A 14425-nucleotide genomic window follows, 5' to 3' on the forward strand; every position below is an offset into this window, starting at 1 on the left:
CGGCGCGCCCACGGGCGCGCCGGGGACATCGGCGCAGCACCGGCCCCCGGGAAGGGGGTTGTAGTGCCCGCCGGTGCTTCCCCTCCCTGTCCCCTGGAATGAGGAAGCGGCTCCGGCCACCTTCAGCCGTCACTCCGCAGTGTCGTTCTCCGCTGGCACCATCCCCTCGCCCTGCATCCCCCGGGTGCAGGGACCTTTCACCACCCGTGGATTGAGGGTGCTGGCTCTGGACATGGCTGGGCAGAGAGGAGGGCTGCCCCTGCCCCTGCTGCTGCTGAGCCTTGCCGTGCTGGACTTCACGCTAGGTAAGGGCTGAGTGGGATGCGGTGCTATCGGTGGGGTGGGGGGTGGGTGTGGAGCATCGGTCCCCTGGGCGGTGGGTGGCCCCAGGATGGCTTCACCCACAGAGGTGAAACAGTGCGGGTGCTGTTTGCTCTCTGACATCCCAGCCCCATCCCAGTGAGCGAACAGAGCTGCGCTTTGCAATACCAGAGCGACAAGCTTGGCTTTATTTCTTTTGCCTCTCATGTGTGTCTCTGTCTGGGCAGAGAAGACCTTGGTCCCAGCTGGACCCCCTTGCTGAACCTTGGTCCCTGCGGGGCTCATTGCCTTTGCTACGACCTACCCAGCAGCACCAAACACCCCCCTGCCCGGATGGCAGTATCACTGGGATGTTGCGGGCCTGGAAAACTGCAAATGCCATCCTGATGTTTGCACTTGACACAAAGCAAGAGCAGCGTTGAGCCAAGCACAGGGAATAAACCTGGTGCTTGTACCTCCTGCGACCCTTGAGCTTCAGCCATAGGTCCCCTCCTCTTGCGTCCCTCAACCCCCCGCAGAGCAGGGTCACAGCAGGTCTCTAATGACTTAGCCCTGAGCTCCAAGCTGGGATTTGTTCCTCTCTGGCCCCCCTCTATGGGGCTGGTTCCCCATTGCCATTATTTACACCCAGCGCTGTCAGTTCCTGCCTATCTGCAGCAGAGAGGTTTGTGTAAACTGCTGCTGCTGCCGTTCCAGCCTGTTTCACGCTCACCAGTTCCTGCACAGCTCTTCCTGTCAGACAGGTTTGTCTGACTTCCTCCAAGGATGGGTGAAGGTGGTGGAATGGGTCTTAGTGCTGGTGCCTACAGGAGTTTCTGCCCCAAGACCAGCGATACCCATGGCTTGTTCCTGCTTTGTCAGGCTGGGAGATTTACGTGGCCTGCCTTGCCAATGATCACGTTCCCATTCGGGGCATCCACATGCTTGATCACTGCAAGGACAGTGAATCCTCACTCCCACTCCTGCGCTCCGTGGCTGATGCGTAGCTCTGGGTCCCTCAGGGAGCTCATGCTGGTGGTGATGCTGCGCCATCCCTGGCACAGCCATGGTCTCAGCCTTTCAATGCCAGCACTTGCGTGCCTCACTCTCCCACCTTTTTGCAGGGACCACGGTCACAGATGTGACAGTCACCATGTCCCCGATGCTCCCTACCTCCTCAACACCTACGAAGACCATGGCACTGCTGCCCACCACCGACTCCACCACCGCAGCCACTATCCCTCCCTCCAGCCCTGAAACCTCCGCCCCAGAGGTGCTGACGGATGCCTTCACAGCCAGTGATGCAACGCCTCGCGGGAGCAGCGCGGCAGCCTCCAGCATCACCACACCGCAGGCGAGGGGCAGCACAGCCCGCAGCACTCCTGGGTCGCCCGCTGGCACCATGGTGCAGCCTGACCCCACCCCAACAGGGCCAGGGCTCACCACCGGCACCCCAACTCCAACCCTCATGGCCACAACACCCAACTGTGCTGAGACGACCATTGTCACGTCTGTGGGGACCAGCACGGCCCTGGCTGTCAGCTCGTTTGGAGTCAAAACAAGCCCGCTGCCTCCCTCCCCCTCTTCTCTTCTCTCCTCCACCTGGGTGGGCACCACGCTTGGCACCAGCACCCGCCAAGAGCCAGCCGTGACCACGCTGCTTGGCAGCACATCCCCAGGGACCGGCAGCACCTCTTCACCCACCACACCGGCACCGACAGCCACTTCGAACGAGCCCTCGACGACCCCACTGGACACCACGGCCACCCCCGTTACCAGCACGGGGGTCCCCGGGAGCACCTCCGCCCCCAGCCAGCCAGCCGGGACCACAGCCGGGACCACCCCTGGTACCTCCACCCCGACAGCACCTGAGACCTCCACTGCCGCCGCAGGTGAGTGCAGCCACGGAGCACCCGTGGGGCAGGGGCAGGGTGACAAACCCCCGTGGGATCTCCCACGGCCTGCCCTCCAACCCCCGCCTTGCAGCAGCCGCCTCGTCTCCAGCCTCTGCAGGCCGGCGGGTGGGTCCTCCGCCGCTCCCCGTGCCCAGGCGCTCCCTCACACCCCACGCTGCCGGGCGGGGACGGCGGCACCGGGCCCGGGCCTCGGGTCACCGCGGCGCGGCGCTCCGGGGCCCACGCGGGGCGGGGCTGGGGGCGGGGGAAAGCCGGGGGGGCGTGGCCTGTGGTAGGGACGTGTCTGCCGTGAGTGCCGGGGAGGGGGCGGGGCTTCGGGAAGGGGCGTGGCATCCCCGCCCCGCGCTGGGGGTGCAGCGGGGCGGCTGTGAGCCCGCGGTGTGGCTGTACCCCGGCGGTGAGACTGTACCCCGGGAGTGTGGCTGTACCGCAGGAGTGTGGCTGTACCTCGGCGGTGAGACTGTACCCCGGGAGTGTGGCTGTACCGCAGGAGTGTGGCTGTACCCCGGCGGTGAGACTGTACCCCGGGAGTGTGGCTGTACCCCGGCAGTGAGACTGTACCCCAGGAATATGGCTGTACCCCGGCAGTCCCCCCAGGCAGCCGTACCCTGGCAGTGTGCCTTCCTAGAAACCTGTGTCCCAGCAGTGTGATTTGTATCCTGGTGGCTCTCCCAGGAGCCTTTACCCTGCGGCTGCAGCCGTACCCTGGCGACACCCCCCTCTGTGCACCTGAACCTGGCAGGGAGACTGTACCCTGCCCCGGTGCCCCTGGCCATGCACGTCCCCCCAGTGTCCCCGTACCCCAGTAGAGAGACTGTATCCTGCCAAAGTACCTGTACCCCGGCCTAATGCCTACGGTGTGAGAGCACCCCAGCAGAACGCCTGTACCCTGGTGATGCCCTCAGCGTGCCTGTGCCCTGGCAGCGGGCAGCCTGTACAGCAGCAGGGTGGCTGTGCCCTGGCAGTCCTCCAGCGGGCCTGTCTGCCTGCGGAGCGCCTGTACCCTGGCCCAGTGCCTGTGGGTGCCTTTGACTGACTGGTCTTGTCCCTGACCCCGAGAAGAAGGAAGCGGCTCTGGCTGTCAGCGGTGCGCTTCAGCCGGGACATGCTGCGATATGGGGAAGTGATGCCTGTACAGACAGCCCAGGGGACAAACCCTCGGCCTGGAGCACGCCCTTCCTGAGCGCCGCCTGTTCTCTCCGCCAGTTCCTCGAGCTCAGAGCGAGCGGGCTGTTGTCTCCTGAGGGCGTTGGTGCTGGGAGCCGTCACTGAACATCACCCCTGTGGCGGAACGCCGGGACGGTCCCAGGCAGCCTGGCTGCTTCCCTGGGCTTTTTTCCATTGTCGCCGTCCCTTCAGCAGGCAGAGGACGGCACGATCCCCGGCTGAAGGGATCTGGTCTGCTGCAGTCGTGGCCCGGCCGGCCTGCCCTGCCCGCTGCTCATGGCTGCCCTGGGTCCAGCGGCGCAGCTGATGTCTGCTCGGCATTGCACCCATCCCTGGGAGCGTCCGTGTCAGGTGGAAATCCCCTCTTCGCTGCCAACGCCTGAGGACCCACCTGGATGCTCCTCCTCTGCCGGGCAAAGGAGACCCGGAAACCCCAGTGCCAGGGCTGTGGGGAGCGCTCGGAGCCGTGCCTGGGGGGGGACATCGGCTCCCGCCTGCCTGGACATGGCCGGGCAGAGAGGAGGGCTGCCCCTGCCCCTGCTGCTGCTGAGCCTCGCTGGCCTCGTGCCGCACCTCGCGCTGGGTAAGGGCTGAGCAGGACGCGATGCTCTCCGTGGGGCGGGTGGGGAGTGGGGAGCATAGTTCCCCGGGGTGACGGGGTGCCTCATCTGCAGCAGGCGCCTGCGGGGTGTGGGGGGGTGAAATGCTGCGGGTGCTGTTTGCTGTTTGCTAAATGGGTAGCAGAGGTGGACTTACAGCTTCTCCTTTGTGTGAGGATGAGGCCCTTCAGTGCAGACACCCACCCGGGCATGGGTTGGGATCAGACCTTTGCCCTTCTCCACTTTATTATTTAACCAGCTGCTGCCTGCAGCAGCTCAGGGAGGGAGCGGCTGCTACAGACTTCGGGAGTTTCTGGTAGGGTTGGCTGAAAGCAGCCAGCAGCTGGTGGCTTAGTTCTCTATCCCCATGTAAGCAGAGCCCCAGACTCACTGAGTTTGTTCTGGGACCACTGGGGAATCCATCCTGGCATCTCAAAGCTGTCACCTCGCAGGACCCCTTGATTGAGACCCAGACAGCCAGGCTGTTTTGTGCATCCTTTTGGAGAGTGTTACAGATGCCTGGGCTTCCCCAAGGGACAGCAGGCTGCCCCAGCACAGGGCCTGTGCAGGCAGAGAGGACGGCCCTCCCACGTCCCTTAAGCCCCCTGGCAGAAGTTTTGTGGGTCGCAGCAGGTCTCTAATGACTTGGCCCTGAGCTCCAAGCTGGGATTTGTTCCTCTCTGGCCCCCCTCTGTGGGGCTGGTTCCCCACTGCCATTATTTACACCCAGCGCTGTCAGTTCCTGCCTATCTGCAGCAGAGAGGTTTGTGTAAACTGCTGCTGCTGCCGTTCCAGCTTGTCTCACGCTCACCAGTTCCTGCATGGCTCTTCCCGTCGGATGCATTTGTCTGGCTTCCTCCAGGGATGTGTGAAGGTGGTGGAACAGGTCTTAGCGCTGCTGCCTACAGGAGTTTCTGCCCCAAGACCAGCGATACCCATGGCTTGTTCCTGCTTTGTCAGGCTGGGGGATTTACGTAGCCTGCCTTGCCAATGATCATGTTGCCTTTCAGGTCATCCACATGCTTGATCACTGCAAGGACAGTGAATCCCCATTCCCAATGCTCCGTGGCTGATGCGTAGCTCTGGGTCCCTCAGGGAGCTCATGCTGGTGGTGATGCTGCGCCATCCCTGGCACAGCCATGGTCTCAGCCTTTCACCGCCAGCCCTTGCGTGCCTCATTCTCCAGCCTCTTTGCAGGTACCACTGCCACGGATGTGACAGTCACCATGTCCACAGCTCACCCTACCTCCTCAACACCTATGGAGACCTCAGCACTGCTGCCCACCAGCACCTCCACCACTGCAGCCACAGTCCTTCCCTCCAGCCCTGAAACTGGAGCCTCCACCCCTGAAACTGGAGCCTCCACCCCAGAGAGGTCCAGCACATCACCAGGGCCCAGCAGCACTCCCACCATGCCTCCTCCCACCACACCAGCACCGACAGCTGCTTCGGCCGAGCCCTCGACGACCCCGTCAGACACCACGGCCACCCCTGATACCAGCACGGGGGTCCATGGGAGCACTCCTGCTCCCAGCCAGCCAGAGGGAACCACGGCCACCCCTGGCATCTCCACCATGACCACGGGGCTGGTCCCAGGCACCCCGACAGCACCTGAGACCTCCAGTGCAGCCACGGGTGAGTGCAGCTGTGGAGCGCCTGGAGGGCCGAGACATGGTCAGGGTGACAAATCCCCATGGGGATGCTGGGCACGTACTTGGGTGGCTTCATGTAGATGGCTTCGTTTAGGCTCGGTCTGACCGCAGCTGTAGGAGCATTGTGCACCTCTCTGTAGACAGTGCTGATGTAACGTTGCTTTGCCCAGGCATGGAGCCCTCTTCTCCCGCCGCCAACTCAACCCAGACCCCAGAGGTTACCCTCAGCACCCCTGCAGACCTATCAACAACACCGCCCGTCTGCTCCACCGCCACGTCCAACACCAGTAAGTGCAGTGCCCCGTGGGCATTGCCACCCCCTCAGCACTGGTGGCTTTGGGCTTCCAGGGTCCAGTGTGGAGGGTCCTGGAGCCCCGCTGATTTTGCCGTGCTCTCAATATGGGGCATTGATGCTCTGTGGGGTGTGTGGTTTGCTGTACAGGTGGAGGGCTGTTCTCCTGACGGTGTAGGTGTCCATGACATGGTTAACCTGGGAGGATGTCCCATCTCTGTGCCAGTGATCCTGGGGAGAGACCCCCAGATCCTTTGGCATAGCCCAAGATTCAAGGGCAATAACCAGAGCCTTGTTTTTTGTCCTTAGGTGCATCTCACCTCTTTTTGTCACTGCGGCTAACTGTCCCCTTGGACCTGCGGAACACCACGGTGCGGGAACTGGTGTTGTCCAAGGTGAGGTGTGCTGGGAGGGGGTATCACTTTGCATCTGCCAGCCGTGGTTCAGCCAGCCAGGGAGGGGGACAGCCAGCCAGCAGGAGGGGAACAGCTGGGTCTCGCATTGAATATCATCCAGACGCCTTTCGGATGAAGGGGACCCGCTCCTTTGGCTGCTGCGGCCCAGGATCAGGCCCCTCCTAGGTGGGGAGCGGGCAGTAGGAGACCCCCTCCGGTGTGATTTGACGGCTGTCCTCTCCCCCCAGCTCCGCAGTGACCTACAGACGGTGTTCCCATTTGCTGGCCTGGCAGTGGAATGGCGAGGGCACAAGAGGACCTGACTGCTGCTCCTCGCCTGGCCGGCACCCGCGTGGACTGGCAAGCCTTCTTCTCCCAGCTCCTCACTCCACGGCGGCGCAGCCCTTCGGGGTAACCTGTACAGCTCCCCTTGAATCTGGGAACCCCCTGACCTTCACTGCACACCCCCAGAGGACCCCCAGTGCCTCCCGTGGGCTGGGGTGCCCCTGCCCCTTCCACAGCCCATCTGTAGACCCTGAGCCCTCCCACCACACTGCACCAGCCATGGGACCCCCCCCCCCCAGTGCTGCTGGGGGGCTGGGAGGAGGGGACCCTGCAGGGGCTGGGCTTTTACAGCTGGGACTGAGATGGCTCAGCCACAAAAGCCACCCTGGGGATGGATGGATGAGAGCAAGGAGACCTGGACCCCCCGGTACTGCTGTGCCCAGGGCACTCGGGGGCTCAGAGCTGGTGACCTCTGGGGTTTGCAACCTGGGGAGGCTGCGGTGCCCGAAGTCTTTAAGAGATGCTCCACGGCTGCTTCACATCCAGAGCGGGCCAAGATGGAGCCTGGGGTGGCTCTGGGAAGGAGGCAGGAGAGGAAAAGAGCCCGCCTCTCCCACCTGAGCCCTGTCCCAGGTCCAGCTGAGATCCTGAGCCCTGCAGCACAGAGGGCGAGTGAAGCCAGACCCCGCACACCATCTGTCCCCAGCTCACCTACAATATTGCTGACAGAGGAACACACCCATGCCAACACGGGCTGGGCAGGAAAGGAAATCCCACGTTTTCTGTGGCAAAGATGATGACTTCTTTTTCTTCCGAATTGCCTTCCCCAGTTTTCAGCTTTGCCATCTAGCAGAGGTACGGGCAAGAAAAAACGGCTGAGTCCCAAAAGCTTCGCAGCAGAAATGGGCTCAGGGCTGTCCCCTCCTGTCAGGGGCTGCTGCAGATGTTCCCAAGGATGGCTTGGCACCTTGACAGCCTGGGGGGGTCCCTGCTTTCATGCTCTCTGCCCCATGACACCCCATGGGGCCGTGGAAATCCCGTGGGCTGTGCTCCTTCCCTGTTTTTTTCCAGTCCCCACCTAAGGAGACGGCCGCAGCGTCAGTCCCCCTGCAGCAAAGTCATTTATTAACTGATTAATTAGCCAGATAAAATCCAACTGAAGCAATTATTAGCCTAAGCAAGTCACCTCGCCTGGAGATTGAAAACTGAAATAATTAGCAAAATAGCTGTGTTGCTCATCAGGTGTTATTTTCGGCTGATCCCTGCTCCTTGCAGGCAGCCCGCGCCGCCCTGGCACGGGGAGGGCTGGGAGGGGGCACATGGGGCTGTGGGATGCCAAACCCAGGGATGGCTCCTGCGCCCCCCCGGATTGTCACCCAGCTGGGAAAGAGCCAGCAGCCAGACAGGATGGGGAAAGTCACCCTGGGATCGCCTGGCTGCTGGCCGGCTGGCAGGGGCTGGGAGAGACTGGGTTGGGGCTGGAGGTTGAGCCCAGGCAGCTCGTCAGGATGCTTCCATTTGGGACGCCCCTTGCATCCCAGGGTTGCCCCTTTGCTCTCTGGGATGCCGCCTGGCTTTTGGGGGCTTGTTGGAGTCGCTTGTTGGAGCCATCGGCACCAAGAGAGGTCCCTTAGCACCCAGGCAGGGAGCTGGGGAGCAGGGCAAAGCCTGCCGGAAGGGGTCCCCAAACCAGACGCCTGATGGGGCGCTGGGAAAGAAATCCTCGTGCTCTGCCTACGCCGTGGAGCTGGGCCAAGAGTCCTCCCACGCCGCGTCCCACCGGGCTGCTTTCTCCGGCTGTTGAATCCATAACTTCAGGCCGCGGGACATGGCTGAGGGCCAAGGCCAGGGTAATGGAGCCAAACTGCGTCACAAAGGGAGGAAAAGGTCCTGAAGTGCCGGGATGAAAAGGTGACTGGGGTACTCGCTGTCCCCTGCCGACACGGCTGCCTTCCACTGTTATCGTGGTCGGGGGGCTGTGGTGGGGAGAAGATGCTGTGGTCCCACTGAGCCCCTCTGCCTCCCAGCCTGGGAGGGAGAAGAGGGGCACGGTGGGGGGACGTGGCTCCAATGGGGATGGTGGGCACTGCCCGGGTGTTGGGGACAAGGAGCTCTGACAAGCTCCTGACGCTGCCCATGCTCTCTGTGCCCGCCGTCCTGGAGAATGCTGGCCACCACCTTCACCCCACAGCTGCTTACCTGCCACGGACCCCTGACCAGAGGGTCCTTGGGAGGTCAGATCCAGGTCCTGCTGCTTTCCCAGCCTGTAAATCATTTCTCAGCCTCTTCGCCATAACCCGCTCCCATCTATCAGCATTGTCCAAAGGAGCAGACCCTGTGCCCAGCAGGACTGTCACCTTTGGAGGGCCCAGCAGCATCACAGAGTGTGTGTCTTGGGTCCTTTGTGGCTCAGGTGTCCGTTCCAATGTCCCCCTCCCCTTCACCCCCACGGGTGGCTATAGCCTGTGTTGCAATACACCTGGCTTGCCAAGTCATCCAGAACCTGCAGGGTTGATGGATAACCTGTTCCCCCCCCCGCCACCACTGAGCCCTCTCCAAATGCCCTTGCCAGGAGGCCAGAGCAGTGCTGGTAGGAGATGCTGGGATCTCCGCAGGGCTGGAACAACCAGCCCATTAATTCCAGGAAGGCTGATAAGGCACTGTGCTGGGCAGTGCTGGGCCATGCTGTACCGTGCCGGATGGTGCAGAGTCCCCGGGTGCTGGGATTCATGGCATTGCCCCCAATCTTGGGGTTCCTGAGGGGCTCAGGTGCCTATATAATGCTTTGGTCCTTGATAACTGCAGACGACAGTTATCCTTGCAGGAGCTGGCAGCTTGCTGAGACCTTGGTTTCAGGTGTAGCAGAAGGATCAACGAAAAGCCCCTTCCCAGGGCGGGAACAGGGCACCATCTTCAAGATGAGGGATGACCCATGGTGGCTGCAGGCTTTCCTGGAAGGGTGTGCCAATGCCAGAGCAGAGGGATGAGCTCGGTTTGTCACCCCCATGACTCTGCTGTAGGAGCGGGGAGATAGGGCTTTTTGGGGATGGCATGAGCAGGAGGCACAGGCACGAGGGTCTCCAGACAGCGCCGGTCCCAGCGCACCACGGGCAGGAGCTTGCAGGCAGCCTGAGGATGAGGTGGGCTGGAAGCGCTTTGCTTCAGCTGAGTTATTTTCCCCTATGCTGAGCAGCATGTTTGCAACAACCCCTGTGGTTCCCACCACGTTTTGCACCTCAAACACCAGCTGGAGCAACTCTCTCCAGCGTCAGCACATATTCCCCGTCGGGGTGGCTCTCCAAAGTGATACGGCGTCGTCAGCACAGGCAGGAATGACTCTCCCACAGCGGCTTTGCATCCCTCTAATCCTCCATCGGCCCAGGTGTGGCAGCTGCTCGGGTGGTCGCTGGCTGGGCGGTCAGCCCGTGATCTTCAATGCTGGTTGCACGGGCCCCCGACGCACCTTCCTCCCCGCCTCCGCTGGCATTTTCGGTGGGCAGGCGTTCGTTCCGGGCGAGCGGTGCTCTCTCCCGATTTACGGTCTGTGCCCTGTTCCCGCTGCCAGGGGTAATGCGTGGGTTTACAGGATGGGGTTTCGTCGGCCGTGACTTGGCCTCCCCTGGCATTCCCCCTGCTGACGCTGCCCGCCCGGCGGGTTGCGGTGTCGCTCGGCGTGCCCTGCCGCTGCCGCCTGCCCGATGGAGGCCGGCTCTGGCGGGACACTGTGTACTGCCTAACACCCCTAATAACACTTTGCAGGAGTTGCCTGGGGGCATTTCTGGTTAAGAAGCGTTTAATTGATTACAAAACCATGTAGTGGTGAGGGTTTGCATAATGCTGCTCATGGAGGAGCTGGCAGCAGTTTTCAAGCGGGGGGGAGCGGGAATTGCTGCTCCAGGGAAAGGGGAGAAGGGGAGACATAGGGGTGAAGTGACCCAGGGGATCAGGGTGAAGTGACCCAGGGGACCCCTGTAGCAGGTTGGGGGGGTCTGGGGCTGCGCCTTTTACTGTGCCAGCCTCTAGGGATGCTGGTCCCACCTTGCAGAGGAGTGTCCCTGGCCGGTTCACCCCCTTCCAGCACCCCGGCACTGCTGTGCCCATACTGAGGTGCAGGTTTAAAACTCTGCTGGGGCATGCTGGGGCTCTGGACAAGGATCCCCAGTGCTCCCAGTTGCAGCTGAGCACTGGGGGGCTTGGCTGACACCCCAGGGCCTGCCGCCAGCTATGCCTCTCCCTGCTTTATAACCTGCCTCTGCTCCCAGGGAAGCCTTGAGCCAAGTGGAGATTTGCATCTTGCCTTGCCCTGGGCTGAGTCGCAGCTCAGCTGCTGATTTTGGTGCCCTCATAGGCATGGTGGCACCAGCTGGCATTGCCCTGTCACCACCACCCACTGCCCTGTGGCCCCCTCCTCTGCATGGGAGCAGGTCCTGTGGGGTCTGTGGGGTGGCTGCCGTGGGGAGCAGGGACCACGAGGAGGCTGCTGTGGGCAGCGAGTCCTGTGGGATCTGGGGGGTCGCTGCCATGCTACTGTTGGCAGTGCCACGCACTGCTCCGGGCTCAGCTTTGCCAGCTGGTGCTAGCGGCCCAGGGAGCTGCACTGGGCTGTGCCCAGGTCCCTGGGGGGAATGGGTCCCTGCAAGGTGGTCTTTGGGTAACCCCCAACCCATGCCCCAGCTGAAGAGGGCATCCAGCCCTTGGGAAGGGGAGGGCTCGGCAGGAAGGGAATGGTGACAGGGACATGGGAGGGAAAGGACCGGGGGCGGGAGGGGACGGCAGCTGTAACCTGCCTCCTTCTGTCATCCCTATAAATAGGAGGGAGCAGGAGCAGGATTGCACCTGCGGGACTCCAGCTCTGCAGGAGAGGGAGGGACGGACGGAGCTGCTCCTCACCGCTCTCGCCTCGCTTTGAGCTTCCTATTGCTCTGCCTGTGGGGAGGCCTGAGGCATGGGGACCAGGGAATGGACGCTTTCCACCTTCATGGGATGCTGCATATGGATTCTGCATGGTACGTCCTGTATTTTTCTGCTAGCACACGTGCTACCTGAGCCCTTGCAGGGCACAGCAGGAATGCTTGTGAGATGCTTTTCCCTCCTGGCTGCACTGGAAACTCCTCTTATGACCAGTCCTTGCAATCCATTGCAGCCAAAGAGCTAGAAAAGTGTTTTACAGGGCAGGCATCACCCTGAGGGGCTGGTTGCAGGCGTGGACCGGTGGGAGAGGTGAGAGCCCAGCCCGGGAGCCTGTGTGCAGCCGTGTACCCCTCCAGCAAGGGAGCCAAGGGAAGCCAGCTGGCAGAGCGGGGCTCCAGGGATGCTCCCACCCCTCCCACGTCCCAGGGAAGAGCAAACGCCGGGGCTTCATGCTGAGGCCTCTCTTGCACAAGCTTCCCATGAACGGGCTGCGTGGGGTAGATGGTGTTTCCTGCTCCGCATGGAAGAATTAAGATAAAACACGGTTTTACTGGGATGGAGTGTGCCAAACTAACCTGGGGGGATTTGACTGATGCACTTTGTTTTCCCTGAGATGGGGAGGGAAGCAGCTGAGCTCCTCTGGCTGGGGGTTGGGGATTGGTGCAAAAAGCTTATTTCAGCCAGGGAAGACGGTGAGGAAGCAGCCTGCTGGGAGGGGGAACGGGGGCTGGAGGAGGATGGACCCCTTGAGGACTGGTCTGGCATAGGAGATAATGTTGATTAATGACTCTGGCACAAGTTATCCGCAAGCTAATGAGCCGAGCCGGCGGTGAGGTTGGAGGCACCTCCTCTGCAGGGGGATCTGGCTGCCTGGCAGGGGGAACCTGAGGAACCGGAGCACTGGGATGGGGAACAGGCTCGGGCTGTCAGGCTGTGGCAAAATCCTGCTGGGTCTCGCCCTCGGGGTGCCCTTCGTCTCCCCTAATTGCAGCCACCTGAAGCCAAGCGTCAGCAGATCTGCCGGGCTCCTCCTGGAGCCAACGGCGGCAGCTTGGTCTCCCCAGACACCCCCTGTCCTAAAAATAAGACTGGGAGAAACGTCACCCGTGGGTGCCAGTGGGTGCTGGGAGAAACGCCTGGGATGTGGGGTGGTGTCTCCTTCTCCTTTCAGCAAAGGTCCTGGATGTGGGGCAGGATTTTGGCAGCAGGAACAGGGAGCTGTAAGCAGGGCTTGGTTCTGGGAGCTCGTGAATATTCGCTCCACGGGCGGGGAAGCCCTGGTGCCTGCGCCCAGCTAGGGGCAATTGGGACAGGGGCTGGAGCAGGCAGGCTCCCACCCTGGGAGAGATTTAATGAACCTAACTTTAACTACAGCAGGTCAGAAGCCATTTACAGTTGGGGAATGTCTCACTAAGCCCTGGCTCTCCTATTTGCCAAAGGGCTTTGGGTAAAGTGTATTTAAATGTCCCTCAGACACCTGAAAGGTGGAAAAAGACAAGAACCCCCCAGGCTTTGCAGAAGTGACTTCGCTCAGGGCTGTCCCTGAAGCGAGGCAAAGAAGGCTGAGGGCTGTCCTTGGGCAACAGAGCTCCACAGACACCCCTGGGGCTGTGCACTAGACTTACTGAGCCCCAGCTCTTCCCAGTGGCCAGGCGATACCACCCCCAGCATAACTGGGCTGGGTTGCAGCGGCTGCCTTTGCCTCCATGCTTGCACCAGCATCCCTCCCTGACCTGTGATGAGTTGTGTCCTGTCTCAGCTGGTGGCTGCTGATGCTGGGGATGAAAAGGTGCTGTGCCTCAGGCAGCCCTGGCTGCACTCCTTGGGTCTTAAATCAGAGCTTGTAAGGCCGTGGGATGAGGCAGTAGGGTTTAAGAAGGGGTGGGAGCTTCCTGATGCTCAACCGGAGGAGACGCGCAGCTGAGCCTGGCAGGCTGCCGGCTCTGGCACCTGGCATAACGCTCTGCTTTGTGCTTCTCTGCAGGGCTTGGGGCTGCTGCTGCCACCACCCCTGTCACCACCGAGGGGCTGTTTGCTGTGGGAACAGCTTCTCCCACCACGGTGGAGAGCGAGGGGCCCCATGACCTGGTGATGGGCACTGCGGAGACAAACACTGTGGCAGCCGATGCTGAGACAGCCGATAGCATCCTCGTGGAGAATCCGTCGAGCCCATCCTCCCCTCCCGGGCCTGAGCCGGATGCTTTGGTGACAGCGGTGAGCGACTATGGCTCTACAGTACCAGCTTTGACAAATGTGACCAAGCCTCTTAACACATCTCAGGATATTGAGAGGGGTTCGGCTGCTCCCACTGCAGCCACAACCGCTGCCGCCATCTCTGCACAGCACCCCGCTGTCACCCCAGAAGCAGAGCTTGATGTAACGGGGCCTGCTCCCGATGCCGCCCTGGGATCTGCCCCTCTCTTTGCAGATGTGAAGGAGGACATCCTCGCGGCTGTGACCAGAGAAGGAGCAGACCTAGACCCCACCGCCAGCGCTGTGTCCCTCCCCACCACCCCTTCACTGGCAGTTTCTTGGGGGGCACAGCCAACTGCTGGCAGCCCCGTGGGTGCTGGTGTCACCATGCTGCTGAGCCAAGGGCTGACCACAGCCACAGGAGCAGTTGAGGAAGGCATAACCCTACCTGTGGATACTCCAAGTGAAGCCAGTGCCAACTCCTCAAGCCCCAGCCCCGGCACCGGGGGGCTGCCTACAACCCAGCAGGATGGGGCGGTGAGCAGGGCCATGGGCATCACCCCAGAGCCAGTGGGAGAAAATGCCCCCGCTGTCGAGGAAAGTCCCTCGGCTTTGGTGCATGGAGACACGGCAGATGCAGTAAATGGTGAATTCAGCACGGTTGGCTCGTCCAACCTGCCTCCGGAGAGCCCAGCAGTGTCAGGAACAGCGGGAA

At 61.9% G+C, this 14425-nt stretch overlaps 1 protein-coding gene across 1 annotated transcript; it reads left to right on the plus strand.

Annotated features, from left to right (window-relative positions):
• Positions 1-33: 33 nt before the first annotated feature.
• On the plus strand, positions 34-7835 carry LOC142032681 (uncharacterized). Its single transcript, XM_075031594.1, has 6 exons — positions 34-305; positions 1425-2192; positions 5180-5617; positions 5805-5921; positions 6236-6321; positions 6570-7835. Exons 1-6 carry the CDS (start codon positions 233-235, stop codon positions 6642-6644), a joined length of 1557 nt encoding a protein of 518 aa, XP_074887695.1. The 5' UTR covers positions 34-232; the 3' UTR covers positions 6645-7835.
• The last annotated feature ends 6590 nt before the right edge of the window (positions 7836-14425 follow it).

Source organism: Buteo buteo, chromosome 7 (genome assembly GCF_964188355.1).
Source record: "Buteo buteo chromosome 7, bButBut1.hap1.1, whole genome shotgun sequence".
Classification (NCBI taxonomy): Eukaryota; Metazoa; Chordata; class Aves; order Accipitriformes; family Accipitridae; genus Buteo; species Buteo buteo.